This window comes from Erigeron canadensis, chromosome 6, assembly GCF_010389155.1.
Source record: "Erigeron canadensis isolate Cc75 chromosome 6, C_canadensis_v1, whole genome shotgun sequence".
NCBI lineage: Eukaryota > Viridiplantae > Streptophyta > Magnoliopsida > Asterales > Asteraceae > Erigeron > Erigeron canadensis.
The window spans coordinates 44,282,256-44,298,235 of record NC_057766.1 but is presented as its reverse complement, the minus strand read 5'-3'; the positions used below and the strand labels follow the sequence as shown (position 1 = coordinate 44,298,235).

Below are 15,980 nucleotides of genomic sequence, written 5' to 3'. Positions count from 1 at the left end.
ATTACTCAACCCGACCTGGTTTGAAACCGGTTTTGGGTCAAAATTTGACCGGTATTGACCATGTTTGACCAGTTTTTTATGACCAAAAACCGAACCCGATTTGATCTCAATCGGTTTCAAGCCAATAAAAAATCCGAAAACCCAAAGTCGGGTTGGGTCAAATCCAGTTGTTGACCAGTTTCTGGTTTGTTTTCATATACGGGTTCCAACTCGGTTTTTTTGTACGCATCAAATTGAACCGACAACTTTTTTCAGAGTATGAATTAGCCGGGTAACGACCTACTTTAACCATGATTGTATCCTTTAATAATCAACATGTGTGGTACTATTATATTTACTAAAAATAAAAAAAAAATCATAATCTATACTATATTATAAAGCAGATTTCTCTTACATTTTCAATATTGAACTTGAAATTTTTAATATTGATTTTAAGTATTTCCCCAAAATGTCCCTCTTATCTATTTTATATTTACTTAAAATAAATACAATACCCTTTTTCTCTTCTCAATTCTCAATTCTCAACTAATCATCTTTTTTCTCTCTCCTCCTTAAATCATTTATTCCTCCAATTTATTCAAAATCTTTTATCTCAAAAACCGTACGTCGATAAATTATAAAAATTGTGTGGGTGGTCTTAAAATTTCATGCTATTTCATTAGAGATGTCATTCGATATACTTTCGACAAATTTTTAAATCCGATGACGGGGTCCGTACGACTAAGACATTTGACTATCATACTCTATGACCTAGGAATCACCACCACCATTTCACCGCCACAAAGTGTGGGTACTTGCTCTCGTTAAATAATAAATACCAAATTCAAGAAATCCTAATTTAATCCTAATGAATATCATACTCGTACACTTCTTATCTATCTATTAGCTACCAAATATATATTACCCGTGCAATGTGGTGGTGGTCGTGGTGGCAACGATATGATGGTGGGGGTGACTGTTGATGGTAGATGAAATGTTGAGTGGTGTAGATAACTGATGTAAAGGTAATTGATATAAAGGGTTAATAAAGATTTTTTTAAAAGATAATGGATTGATAGTGTAATTTAATCATCAATGTTAAGAAGGTAGTGTAGGTGAAAATATTTCATAGGGTGCTAAGTGAAAATATTACATATTTTTCAACACTTTCAAAAATAAAGTGTTATTGTTTTTATAATAGACGAGCATGGTACCGGCGCAATGCGGTGACGAGCCAACGATTACAGTGGTGTGATGGAGGCGGCGGATGGTGACGGTGGTGACGGCATCAATTGGTGTAGGTAAAGGTATTTAATATAAAGGGGGTTAGTAGAGATATTTTATAATATGTAATGCACTAATGGTGTAATTTTATGTTAAGGATTGATGATGATTTAATTTATTAAGAGTATTTTGGTCAATTCGCATATACTAGTATAGATATACATGATTAAATAATGTTTTATATATGTTAATTCAAAAAAAAAAAAAAGCAAACAATACTATGCAAAGACTTACGTATTTAATAATGAATTATATATTTAGATATGATTGGGCCCTCATGTTTTTTACAGATTAAAAAAACAAGATGAGGTTGTTATACCCAAACTTAGATATGTAAGGAGCAAGGGTGCACTACCAATTTTTCGCGATTTGACAACTTTTGGCAAACTCAACGGCCAATAAAAACGTGTTATGTGGCATGTTGAGTTTCTTGTCAAAACTTGCCAAAAGTGAAGGTGCAGTTGCCAAAACTTGCCAAAATGTCAATTACCGGAAAATTAATTGGTTGCCGGATTTTATAAAATTAATTGGGCTCAAAAATTGGGGGACAGAAATTCGGAAGTCAAAGACGCCATTGCTGCCAAATCGAAGGTTTACCCCACCAAAATATTTTGTATCATCATCGTGCATTTAACGTAACATTGGCAACCTAAATGTTCAACTATATCATGACCGACATAATACTACTTTTTCGGCCACATATTTCTTTAATGGAACAAAACACGGCAACACTACCAGGTAAAAAAAACCCGGCAATGATGCCGTTAAATTTACATTACCAAGCTAATCACAAACATGCAATTAAATTCAATATTAAAGTATATATAAATAAGCATAATCATAAGCATAAAAAGCAGCTGTAAACCGTGAAACCCAAAAAGGGCTCACCAGAAAGCTGAAGCAACAGTACCAAAAACCCCAAAAAGGGTCGCGAAATAAGTAGCACTATAGTCAAACCAGAAACCCCCAAAAAAGTTCGTTGGAATAACATGCACCAACAGTAACCAGAAACCTCAAAAAAGAGCCACCGGAAAAGCAGCAGCAACAATAACCAAATAACTCCTCAATTCCATTCATCCTGGTCTGATCTGAACCCTCAAAAGAGGGTCTCTGGAAAAGTGAACTATGGTCGGCGGTGAAAAAAAACGCCAAATAGTAATCCTCATACAATATAACGATTAAATATATATTGTACGATTGCTATATTATAAAGGAAGTTTAAACACGCCTCATTATACGTATTTACCAATATCTAGTATTACTTTTGATATTAATCATAATATCATCTAATCTAAAATCATGATGGTAAAACATGATGATAAATAATTAAGAAGTTAGAAAATAGATTATTAATATAAAGCATTCTATATATGAGAATAAATAACATATTTTTATATATAACAATGTCACAAATTTTACATTACAACTAACAATGAATATGATATACATTTTGATATAAGAGTTTTAATTGTAGTAATCTATATTGTGTATATATTAATTATTTAAAGATTTAACTATATATGGTAACTAAAAATAAGATTTTTAAGAATAGATTTAAAAGTTACGTGTTGTTGCTTAAAAAAAACTCCATGTCACGATTAAGAAAACATCAAAACTGTTTTAGTTTATTAATAGATTCTCATTCATGGTTCCTGTGTCAGCCTAAACAAATTGAACATGATGATTCCATCACATAAAACTATTTGACCATTTGTGTGGCTTTTTTCATATTTCTCATGTCTTTTTCTTTATTTATATATATATATATATATATATATATTATATAATAATATGCTTCTTTCATTTTAACAGCAACTTTTCTTTATATATATATATATATATATATATATATATATATATATATGAGAGATCAAATAAGAAGGTGTCTTAAGGAGAGAAGGTCTTATGAACCAATCAGAACGTGACATGTGAATTTTTTTATAAAAAAAACGCGGTGGCATTTTTGTAAATATATCAAACTTTTGTCAGCCTAGTTCTGGGTCAGCTTATGATCAGCTTGGTTTGTCAGCTTGGGTTCTGGGTCAGCCTGGGTTCTAGGTCAGCTTGGGTTCTGGGTCAGCTTGGGTTCTGATCAGCTTGGTTGGGTCAGATTGGTCAGCCTGGGTTATGTGTTAGCTTGGTCGGCCTGGGTTATGGGTCAGCTTGGTCAGCCTGGAATCTGGGTCAGCTTGGGATCTACATTTGTGTAGATTATGTGTAGTTTCGTGTCAAGCTAACCAACATGACCACCTGACCCAGACCACAAGCTGACCCAACCCAACCCCAAGCTGACCCAACCTGACCCCAAGTTGACCCAAAACCCATAATCTACAATTATGTAGATTGTGTCAAGCTGACCCAACCTGACCCAGACCCCAAGCTGACCCAACCCAACCACAAGCTGACCCAAAACCCATAATCTACATTTGTGTAGATTGTGTCAAGCTGACCCAACCTGAACCAGACCCCAAGCTGACCAAACCCAACCCCAAGCTGACCCAACCTGGCCCCAAGCTGACCCAAAACCCATAATCTACATTTGTGTAGATTGTGTCAAGCTAACTCAACCCAAGCTAACCAAGCTGACCCAACCCCAACCTGATCCCAAGCTGAACCAATCAGACCCTGACCCCAATCTGACCAAACTGATCATGCTGACCAACCAAGCTGATCAGAACTCAAGCTGACCCAGACCAAGCTGACCAACCAAGCTAACCCAAAACCCAAGCTGACCAAGCTAACCTACCAAGCTGATCAGAACCCAAGCTGACCTAGACCCAAGCTGACCCAAAACCCAGGTTGACCAAGCTTCAAAAAAGTTTGATTTATTTACCAAAATGCCACCGTGCATTTTTTTTTTCATTTTGACACATGTCGCGTTCTAATTGGCCTATAGGACATTCTCTCTCTTTTTTCCTTAGGACACCTTCTTCCAAGATCTCTACCCTATATATATATTATACAAAAATATGCTTCTTTTATTTTAACAGCAACTTTTATTATTTATTATTGAGGAGGAAGATTACTATATATGATATATATTTTCGGGAGGGATTCCTTTAAGTTCTCTGTCATGTTAGAGAAGTCTAGAGTTTTGAATTAAACTTAAGATTAAAATTTAAAGATTATTTTTAAAAATCATTTTTAACTAATTCAATAATCAAAATGTTTTCAACTTAACCCCTCTGTGAATAACTTGTGAGAATCTCCCCTGATATTTATAGTGGATTTGATAACTTATGCCCGGGGGGGAAATGAAATAGCATTAAATGAACTTAAACATTCATTAAGAATGAGTATATGTATAGATGATAACTTAGATAAGTATTATAGTGATTTTTTCTAATTTATAATTGCTTACTTATTAAAAAATCAATATCAATTCAGGTTTTGAGCTATATAATGTTTCTAAAAGCATGTAATAATTTTTACATAGTACGAAATACAATAAATATAATGTCTCCCGAGACAACGCCCGGATAACGTATCTCGTTGAGAATAATATGCGCCTAGCTAAAGTACCAAGTTAGTATGATAACAAGGGAGGGTACTCGCTAGCCGACTATCTCAACTGAAGTTCCTGCTTGAACCTCAAGATGTATGAGATGTATATAACCGGTGGAGATTTGGAATCCGAACAGATATGTATGTATTTCACTTCAAAAAATTGCAATTTAGGGACATATTTAGTGACAAGTTTAGCAACGGTTTTTCTTCTTGCAACATGCTTAGTAACATCTAATTTATCGTCGCTATAAAATGGTTGCAAATTTTGGTGACATCTATGATCTTGTCGCTAGCGTTGGAGATGGACTTTGCAACATTAAATTTGTATTTGAATCTTTTTTAGGTCACGTAGAATCTGTTTCTTGAGTTGCAAATAATAAGCCTCCGTAGTGAAACAAAGCAAACAACTTGAAAGATCATACCAAAAACACCTTAATCGAAACATCTTAGCAAAATGAAGGCTACTCAACAAAAACGGAGTTAGCCGTGATGACCTTGCCATGGACTAACCGGCATGTGGTGGTGATGCTGGAGGTGGCGATGACGGATGGTACTCGTGGTAACGGATGGTGTAAAGAAAAGAAAATGCATGACCGAGATTTATCTCTTAATTTCAAGTTAATTATGGCTCTCAAATGAGCATTTACCATTGTACGTATATCATAATAGGGTTTTGTTAAACAAAGCACTATGAGTATATATAAGGTGCATTAAATAATTATACACTTAGCATAAAATTTTAGGGTGGACTTTTAATAACAAAGTTATAAGTTATTTATACACTTTATGTATAGCTTTAAGGGTCACATTAACATTTTTCATAATAATACAAGCAATAATTATAGTACGATAAACATACGCTCCATCTTGCATATATAAATAATACTCGTAATATATCTGTGGGAATAGTGATAGTGTTTGATGAGTTGGGAGGGAGAGGGCATAACATATCTTGATTTTTTTAAGTAGAATTGTGGGTTGGAAGCTGCAAGTGGAAGGTGGACTGCCGAGTGGTGGGCCTGTTCTTCAACTTACCCAATTCATTGGTCCACTATCAGACCAGACGCAGTGACGCACCATCCTTTTTCTATCAAATATTTTATTTTCAGATATCTTATTTATATAAAAAAAAAACAAACTTGAGTTATGAATAATTTGTTTTGGCATGCACAAACCCTTATGCGTACGTACTTTCAACAAATGATTATGTTAAAATCATCTAAAGTTACGTAGTTAAGATATGTTTGAACCTTCAAATAATAAAGATGAAAATTAATTAGTATTTATATTTTAGCCTAAACTAAAACAAAGTAATTATGCACAAATTAGTAACACATCTTTCTTTTATTATACTAAAGCACAGTTGTTCTAATAACTTATCGATCAATCACAGCTCTCGATTTCTTAAAGTTGACTTTTGTTTTCAATTTTGACTTTAATTTATACTTTTTTGTTTTTCATCACAAATTTACACTTTTTACCCAACAATTTTAATATAATAAATAAATAATAATAACTAATATATATCTGATAGAATAATAGCTTATATTTATCCACTAGCAGTGGCGGATCCAGAAACTTAGTGGAGTGGGGGCATAATTACTAGAGTGTAAACGAATGGAACGTACACGGCGAACAATAAATGTTCAACGAAAAGTTTGTTCATTTAGTTAAAAAAATCTAACATGCAACACAACTTTGTCCGTTTTAGTTAAATGAACATACTTAGCTACCCTTTATTAGTTTATGTTCCACATGAGTTGGAATATCACTTCAACATTAATAGAATGAGTTATTAAGTGGTCTATATAAAAAATCAAGTTAACCAAATTATTGCCTTTTATCAGAAAAAAAATAATCTAAAGTTTGAATTTAAGCTACAACAAAATATATAGTCTTATGTTTCAATAGTCATGTGTGTTGTTTTTTTTATAAGGAAAATAGGTGTATCTAAACTTTAATAATCCTGAACAATATATTATATATGATCAGAATATAGTTTGCACAAACTCTTTTCGTAGATTTAGCATGTAGTTATGCAAGGATATCAAAACTTCAAGGGGAATGACTTAGGAAAAACTAAGTTAGAAAAGGTAAAATGAAATTATAAATAATACTAAAGGCTTTAATAAAAAATACAATTAACACAGACGGTGGGTCATCTTCTTTCTTCTTGAGTTCTTTCCTACCATTAGAACATAAAATTTACAGTTGGTTTTTTCTCTTAATCTATTGCCACTTTGAGAATAAAATCACAGATATATATGTTTTTTTCATCAGGCGAAGAGAATCTACAAGTCATCTTTTTGTGATGGGGGCAATTTGGTTTTTTGCTTAAAAAAGTAATCATTTACTTATCAAAAATAACATATTCCATCCAAAATTCATTGGGGGTTGTTGCCCCAACCCCTAATGCTCTGGATCCGCCCATATCCACTAGAAAAATAATTAATATATAACCAATAAAATAATAATTAATATATATCCGATAATACGTTTTATTATGTAAGTATAAAATTAATTAATTCAAAATAGATGAAATTTAATGTAAATATATTAATAACTATATTATTATTTTTTATTAAAGTGTTTAGTAACAATAAAGCAAATAAAATTATAGTGACCTATTATGATTTTCTTAAGGGTCAAATATCGCTAAGTATGTCATAGTTTACAACTTTGATGAACATATTATATTTTGTAATAATCAAGATCGTTAAACATGTCACAATAAACAACTACGATGAAAATATTTTTTTAAAAAAATTCAATATAAAACTCAAAATTTTGATATATAGATCATTTTTTGATTACTCAAAATAGTATATTAAATTTTAAACTATAATAAATTAACATCAAATATTGATAACTCCATAAGCCAGGCCTAAAATCTAATGTTAAACTATTTTACAAATCTAGAAACCAAGTATAAGTTTTACACGTAAGTACGTTATCATATACTTATAATTCATAATAATATGTATTATAGTTTTAAATTTGAAATTGACTCGATTAGGCCATACAAAAATATTAGTAAAACATATTTTTTTTTTTGGAAAGTTTGTTTATTACTTTATTTATTGACTTGAAAGAAAAAGGGGGAACAAAATTGTATGTTGCTTTTGTTTTTTTTTTTTTTTTGGTTTGCTAAATACAGCCTTTAGGGATGTGTTTAAGGTGCATAAATTGTTTGTACATTTACCATGAAAATTAGGGGACGGACTTTTAATATGGAAGGTACAAGTTTTTTTATACATGTTAAGGGCTGTATTTAGCATTTTTTCTTTTTTCTTTCGCAATATTGACATAAGTGTCATTCAATTTGCAAAGTACTCAAGCTTGGTAATTATTAGGTCGCTAAATTATGCTTCTAGTATATATGGAAATATATCTAGATCGACCTGGTGCAACTTACCAAACAGGATCATACTTAAAATTAGACTGAGCGGAGTGGGGTGACTTTCGCCGACTCTCACCCCTTCTCACCCAAAGTCGCCCCCACACCACCCTGCTTGGCCGACTTTTCTCTCGCCCGACCTCTATAGCTCGCCCAAAGGGGCTTTGACCCACGCGAATACCGATGAACTTGTGGATCTTTTTTCTTCTCTTTTTCTTTTATTAATTTTATTGTATGTGTGTGGGGATGGGTGGGGGGTGTTTATAGGTGTGTGTGTGCTATAGAGAAAAAAAAAATTCAGATGTGTTGCCGGTGGTGGTTTGAAGGAAGAAGAAGACCCCCATTTGCACTTTTGTCTTTTTATGTTGTTACTTTTATTATTTTGTAATTTTTATATTTTATACCCTCAAGTATCTATGACTTTAACCTTTAAACCTTTTGTCTCAAACACTTGTATTTTGTAATTTTTCATTACACACCCTTAAGTTATTAAAATGAATATATAAAAATTTTCCATAATATATTTTATGTTTTAAATATATAAATATAAAACAAATTTTTTAAAAAATTCAATCATTAGAAGTGACACATGTCACAAGTCGCCCACCCCTTAAAAATCCACTCATTTCCACCTTTTTTAAGTGACAACTCTTTTTACCCCACATGTCAAATGGCACAAGTCGCCTCTTCCTCCCTTCTTCCCACTCCTCTTAGTCTTAGGGATCGGTTTCGAGATACGGAATTTAGATTAAAAACATCCTTCCACCTTTCAACAACAAATTAAAAGCTATCTTTGGTACTGACAGTGAAGTGTGCCTTACACAAAAACTTAAAAGCTACAAGCTAGCTAGCTATCTTTGGTACAAATTTAGATTAAAAACATCCTGTAACTTGGCATTAGGCTACCTCAGCCTGTTATATACTCACTAATTAGTTAATCGTACTGTATGTGGCTAATCTACTACGAGTAATAAAATCTTTTCCGTTCAAAAATAAAATTAAATATGCTTCTAGTAACACTTAAGTTACACGTGCTACTAGAAATGTATATGCTATACTATATTATATATTATCTACCTATATAAATAGTAAATGAAAAAAGTTCATCATAGAGATGACACATAGCAATATTTTATCCACTGTCAATCTATGAACGAAAGACCTTTGAATATATATAGAAGAACACATGGTCGGCCGGCGGGGGTCCAAAGGAACATGATCTTTGACAAACCTAGCTAGGTAGCAACTATATTTTGACCCGGACCGATCATAATAATATACGATCGAGTAAATTAAAAATCAGCACACCATGAGTGTATATATATATAATAAATCTGTGGTACGTACGTACCTGTTTTGCAACGTTAATATATAATAAATTCAGCCACATATATATGCTTGTTTATTTTACCATGCATTTATATATATAAAGGAGGAATAAATGGGGGGAAAAAAATGTGATCTAGGACGATTTGATAATATATTATTATTATAAAGTTAAACCAGCTATGTAAGCGACTCCAGTGGAAGGTAACCATGAGGATCCATATATGAACTGACCCACCGTGTACCGGGTGGCCTCTACCGTTGTGGTGATGATCCGATAGCCTGGCCAACCCACTCGTTGGCCGATGGCACCACCGGGCCCGTAGTTCATATACTCGCCGTAGTACAAGGTGTTGAGGGCAAACGTGTCATTCCATTCAAGCCAGCCCCGAGGGTGGATGTGGTCACCCATGTAAGAGAGCATGTAGACGGTCCGAGAGTAGAGCTTCCAAGGCCTCCCAAGATACGTCGGATAGCTGCCCTTGGAAGCCTCCAGATCCGGCTGTGCCAAGAGCCGGCAGGCATGTATTGAGATCCCGGTGTTCTGATTCGGGTCTTTCCGGTTCTGGGCCGTGATGGTGACCTTCTGGAAGGGCAGCGGCTTGCGGGCGTAGATGCTGCAGTTTTGGAAGACCACGGCGGCGTTGCCAAATATGAAGTCCACGGTGCCGTAAATGTCACACTCGCGGAAGAACTGGCGTTGGGAGTGGACGTATAAGGTGTCTTGGTATCCGATGATGTTGCAGCGGTAGACCACGGCATGGTCAGCTCCCACTCGTAACGCCACTGCTTGGTGCTTGGCCGGCCCCGCGTAGTTTTCAAACGTCATGTCCCTTGCAATGAACCCCGCACCCGTCGCCGCTGCATCCATCCATCCATTATTAATCAATTACTATAAACAATATTAATAATTAATAGCATCACAATTAATTAACTGAATGGCGGAGCGACAAATTAAATTAATGCATGTTTATATGGCCGGCAAATATATATATGATTCCCTAATTAAAGAGATCGAATCTAATCACTGCACGTACATGCAACAACTAATGATTAGTCACGATATTAACTAATGATATCCTATATAGACGTACTAGAAATTAATAACAAAAATGATTAGTAGCTTGATTATGGGATCGATGATGATAAACATATATGGATTTAATTATTCTTTTTCCATATGCATGCATGCAAAGAATGTTCCTTTTGATAGTAAGTCAAGAGTGTTTTGGACATATATATGCTCCATTATATGTAAAAATTAAGGGAAATAATATTTATACAATAGAATTTAGCCATATACAATAAACATACAAATTATAATGTATAGAATACAACTGAATGATACAGGTATTGTTGTAGATGTCTAATTTTTGTTGTAGCAATATCGTTTCCCAAAAATTAAGTGTGTTACTGCAGGGGCGGCTTTTATTGACAAATGTAATCTTTATATATATATAATAAAGAATGATTGCTTTTTAAAAGTATTTTTAGAAAGATTATTACGTGTCAAAATCACATATTGTTTAAAAAGGTCTTTTTTTTTTATTTATGATGTCATATTTAAAAGAACCCCATTTAATGTTTATTTAAAATTCCTAATCTTTTATTTGCAAATATATATATATAATGTAATGAAATGCCTTTTATTTCTTATTAACGAAATAGGTATTATCATTTTATATATCATTGTATTGGTCGATTCACTATGTTCATATCAAGTTATAATATTTCAATAACAAAAATTACATACATGTTTTATATATTTTTTTTGTTTGAAAGTTTTAATTAAAATGTTCGGGTTGAACCCGGGGTTATTAACTAGTATACATATATAATAAAAAGAAAATGTAAATGGGTGATTATTATGGATCTATCTTTAAATATGGAACTCGTTACACTAATTTTTTTAATATTTATTTATTGTATAATGAATAAATGATTGATCTTCTGTTTTTTTATAGATTAGAATATTAAAATGTGAGGGGTTAAATGTGATAAGATGGTGGTATTGTGGTTGCGCCGAGTACTTTAAGTAAAAGTAATTTACGTAAAGTGGTTAACGTTAAAGGGGTATTATAAGTATTTTAAAAGTGAAGTATTTCATTAATGTAATGTAAAATGTTAAAAGAAATAAGTGAAGATCTTCAATAAAAAAAAAAGAAAAATGATAAATCCTCCTAAAAGTTCTTCTAATATATCCACTTGTTAACACATGTAATCCACTAATTTTCTTTTCTAATCTCACCTCCTGATTTTTCACATGTCACGATCTTATTAATTAAGAAGATTTTTAGGTTAAACAATTAGAAGGATCGATCATTAGCTAAAAGAAATTATAATCTTTTTCAAATATATAATAACATCGAAGTTTGTATACAGTAATATAGATGGGCCCAAAACTTATGAAAAATGATAATGGAATAGTTTTTTTTTCTTTTCTTTATTATTACGTACATATTGTGTCATTGCATAGGATACTACATATACTAATACCACCCATGACCCCCACCAATAATAATAAATAATAACAATAATGTGACTCTATTAATGGCATTGTCTTCAATTTCCATCCAGCAGTATAGTTAGTTTGTTTTTGAAATATATAATATATATATATATATATATATTAACAATATTACAATATGGTTTTCTAAGTTTTATATTTATTTTTAGGCGTAAATAACTTTGTTTTTAATTACAAAAATATATATTAATAAAAAGTACATTTATTCATATGACCTATATGAAGTAGGTGTTATATAACATATATAAAAGTAAAAACAAAAAATAAAAAAATTGAACCGAAAAGAATTGGAAAGTTAAACGGGTGCAAAATGAAGTGGGTGGATAGAGTTAGTTCCCTTCCTTTGTACAAATGCCCAAAAGTCATGGGAATAATTAATATGCTTGTCTGATATTCTTCTTTTAGCTAGCTGCTGCCTACTTTCTACCCGGCCGCCCAAAAAGACGATCAAGGGGTAATTTTTAATTTAGTCAAACTAGTACCAATCAGAAAGCAGAAAAAGAAAAAGAATATATAATAAGTGTAATTAGAAATAGAAAGAATGTTGAATTACCGAAAGAAGCAGTGTGGAAAGTAGTGACATTGTTAGCAACTACACTGACTCCTCCTGTGATGACCGTTTTCCCTTTTCCATCCCCTACAAACATCAAATTTGTCTTCTTTCTTCCCACCTTCAAATTTGCCTCTTCGTACCTAAATATACATATAATCATCATCTTCTTCTTAATACTCGTATAACACACACGCACATTGCCGATCGATACACTTATAATTAATTATTTAATTCCTTAATTCATTCCCACCTTCAATTTTTATTTTTATTTTTTTAATTTTTTAATATAAAACTCTTAATTTGTGTAAGAATTACTATTATACTACATGATTTATTGACATGTGACATCCGACCCGTTAATTCCAGTGTCAAAATCATAACAACCAAACTAAAGGCGTCTATTCTTAATTTCTTATTTCTCCATGCTTTTGTCATATAATGATATGTGTGGTTAATTTTTTTTTTCTCTCTCTCTCTCACGTGAAAAGTCAAAGAAAGTATATTAACAACCAAGCTAGGGAAAATTTAAGTGCGTGGCTTTATTTAAAAACTCTCATCGCATAATTTAATAATCCCCCGCTCTCATTTGAATGTCGAATTTCGATCTTGAAATTCATGATAAAAATTAATCAAAGTATAACTATAAATATTTTTATTTGTGTTATGTAATGGTTGATAAAAAATATATATAAAAATTGGGTTTTTATACAGATATATATTTCATGAAAAATATCAATCCTCGTAGAAAAATAGCCTAAAAATTCTCGTAATACCATAAACATTTGACATGTGTAATCCACTCATTATCTTTCTATACTTCCCTCCTTGATTTTTCCATATGACATTATCTAGTGATTAGAAGAATTTTTAGGCTATTTACTTAAGAGGATTAATCATTTCCCATATATATTTCATTGGTTTAGATTTCATCAAATATTACATAATACATATAATTAAATAATAAAATTGAAGTCAAAAAGAAAAAACTTCAAAAAATCAAAACGAACAATAAAATTGGGACAAAAATAATACTACTTAAAATCCAAAATCTTCTTTTTGTGTACGAAAATTAATACTCACATAACTATTTTAATTAATTTATTATTCTATATAAGTGACACAACAAAGATGCATATATATGATAAAGTTCATTAAACAATGGGATGTTATTATTATCTACCTTTGTATATAATAATTGCAAAGAACATTAAGAAGCCATCATTAGTCGGGTCTTTAACTTCCAACCTAAATGGTCGTATCTTTGCTTCAATCACACAACACAACTTCTAAGTTGTACCTTTTTCATTTAATTCCGTGCCCATTTTTTTGATTTAGTATATGACTTCATTAAAAAGTTAGAATTACGAATTAATTACTGATTGAAACCACTTTTTTTTTCTAAAACACCCACCAAATAGAAAGAAGTTTACAGATCAATATTGTAGCCTATTAATGAAAAACGTACATTCTTTAACATACATATCTCAAAGGGCTATACATGCATGCTTATCTCCTCAATCAAAATATAATACATAATTAGATGACACTACTCTTCTATGATTTCAAAAGTAAATGTCAGTGAGTTAAATAAGAATACATGGTTTAATATTTTTGTAACTATTGAAATTCATTTTTTGTGTTTGTGTGCTCCTTATACAAATGATAAATATAAAAAAAAAATTTAGTCTTGTCATCTATCTAAAAGCTAACTAGGTAGCTAGAATACTTTTTTCATACATTGAAAATAGTACGAGTAGTACATATGACGAAATAGAAATTAGTAAAGTGTATGCAATGTATGTAATATTTTTAATAAGAAAAAATAAAATATTTGAAAGAAATAGAAAAATTGACGCGTTTGTGAAAAAGTAATTTGGAAAATAGGTAATATAATTAAACCAAATTTGAACTAAAAATTTAAAACAAAAAAGTAAAATCATAATTAATTATTAAGGAAACGTGTGGGCTTATCAGATTAGGATTTTTATTTAAAATAAAACAATTTTGCTATATATTTATGATAGAGATGGAGATTAGAGATTGATAAAATAAAATTAAACAGTAAGTCAGTAACTAAAAAGGTGTAGTTAATTACCTTCCTGCCCTTACGTAGATGACGATCCGGCGACTACTATATTCGGGGGCCTTCTTGATGGCCTCGGCGATGGTGGTACACGTGCCATTCCCGTCCTTTGAAACCACTATGTCCACGTGCATTGTCTCCACCGGCGCCTGCAGCAACCTCCTGCTGCCGCCGCCCAACCACTCTGGAAACGCCGACATTAGCCGCCGGTGCTGTATGGGGACCCCACTAAAATCGTCGCTGGCGGCGGCCGCGTATATCGCCAAGCAGTTGCTCACCAACCGCGACAAGTCCTTGAGCTTGGCTTCCATTTGTGTTTTTACGTACCCGTTTTCCACGTCTGACAGCCCCTCCGTACACGTGTCCTGATTTGTCAACGCCGCACTCAGCCAAGTGATCACATCTTGGTTGGACCCGACCCGCATCCCACCGACAGAAAGGAGGGAGCGGGTAAGCTGGTCAACGGAATCCTCCAAGAGCTCAAGACAGTCGTCGAATGCGGAGCGGACACGTGTATTCATCTGAACATTGTTCAACCCGGCGGAGGCGTAGAGCGCCTTGCCCACGCGCTGCAGGGTCATGTTCACCGAAATGTGGACCATGTCTTTGTCGGAGGCGGCGTCGAGGGATCCGGGGAATTTAAGCAAGGAGTTGAGACATAGGTTTCGGTAACGAGTCTTGCTGCACGCACGTGACATGGCCTCCGTCGGATGATGGATCATGGAGGAGGAGGGGCGGTGGGGTCCTCCATTATTATCGTGACGATGATTCACCACCAGTACTACTAGTCCCACCGACACCACAATGGCGGCAAATAATAAAATTGCTAAACCACTCCTCCTACACTTTGTTTTCCTATTACTACTAGTTTGATCATCATCATTTGTATTCATATTCGGTGAGTAGTAGTACACTGGCGGTTTCAAAGGAGCTTCGGGTCGGTTTTTACCCGGCTGGTATTTACCAAGCCTCCCGTATTCCATGGATCAATAATAATGATTTTGATCACTAAGCTGCTAGTTTTATTGTAGTACTGATGATACGTACTCCTCCTTAATTATTATGAATAAGAAATTATGAAAAATAATACTCGGTGACACATATACATATATACAGAATAGAAAATAAGAAAAGAATAGAATGGGCTATATATATTGCTTGAATGCTTGGATTCGATAGATGATCAATCAGCAACTGCAAGCAAGTGAGAGAATTGAACCAACAAGCAAACAAACAAACAAACAGTGAGTAGTAGTAGTAGTAGTTGTTGTGAAGTCCATGTCTCAAGACCAATTCGTTATGCTTAGCTGGTGGCAACTAACTC

The 15,980-nt window shown here is 33.1% G+C and overlaps 1 protein-coding gene across 1 annotated transcript; it reads right to left on the bottom strand.

Annotated features, from left to right (window-relative positions):
• Window positions 1-9,455: 9,455 nt before the first annotated feature.
• On the bottom strand, window positions 9,456-15,918 carry LOC122603028 (probable pectinesterase/pectinesterase inhibitor 34). The gene is made up of 3 exons (XM_043775641.1): window positions 14,669-15,918; window positions 12,574-12,713; window positions 9,456-10,354 (listed from the first exon to the last, which is right to left on the bottom strand). Exons 1-3 carry the CDS (start codon window positions 15,637-15,639, stop codon window positions 9,657-9,659), a joined length of 1,809 nt encoding a protein of 602 aa, XP_043631576.1. The 5' UTR covers window positions 15,640-15,918; the 3' UTR covers window positions 9,456-9,656.
• Between the last annotated feature and the right edge of the window lie 62 nt (window positions 15,919-15,980).

What these genes read in the sequence shown, in the direction of transcription:
- LOC122603028 (XM_043775641.1), bottom strand. Translation starts at nt 15,639, where the DNA reads ATGGAATACGGGAGGCTTGGTAAATACCAGCCGGGTAAAAACCGACCC. An exon ending in ATCTACGTAAGGGCAGGAAG is followed by an intron (nt 12,714 to 14,668) that starts GTAATTAACTAC and finishes ATGTATATTTAG; the next exon opens with GTACGAAGAGGCAAATTTGA. An exon ending in TTTCCACACTGCTTCTTTCG is followed by an intron (nt 10,355 to 12,573) that starts GTAATTCAACAT and finishes GGATGGATGCAG; the next exon opens with CGGCGACGGGTGCGGGGTTC.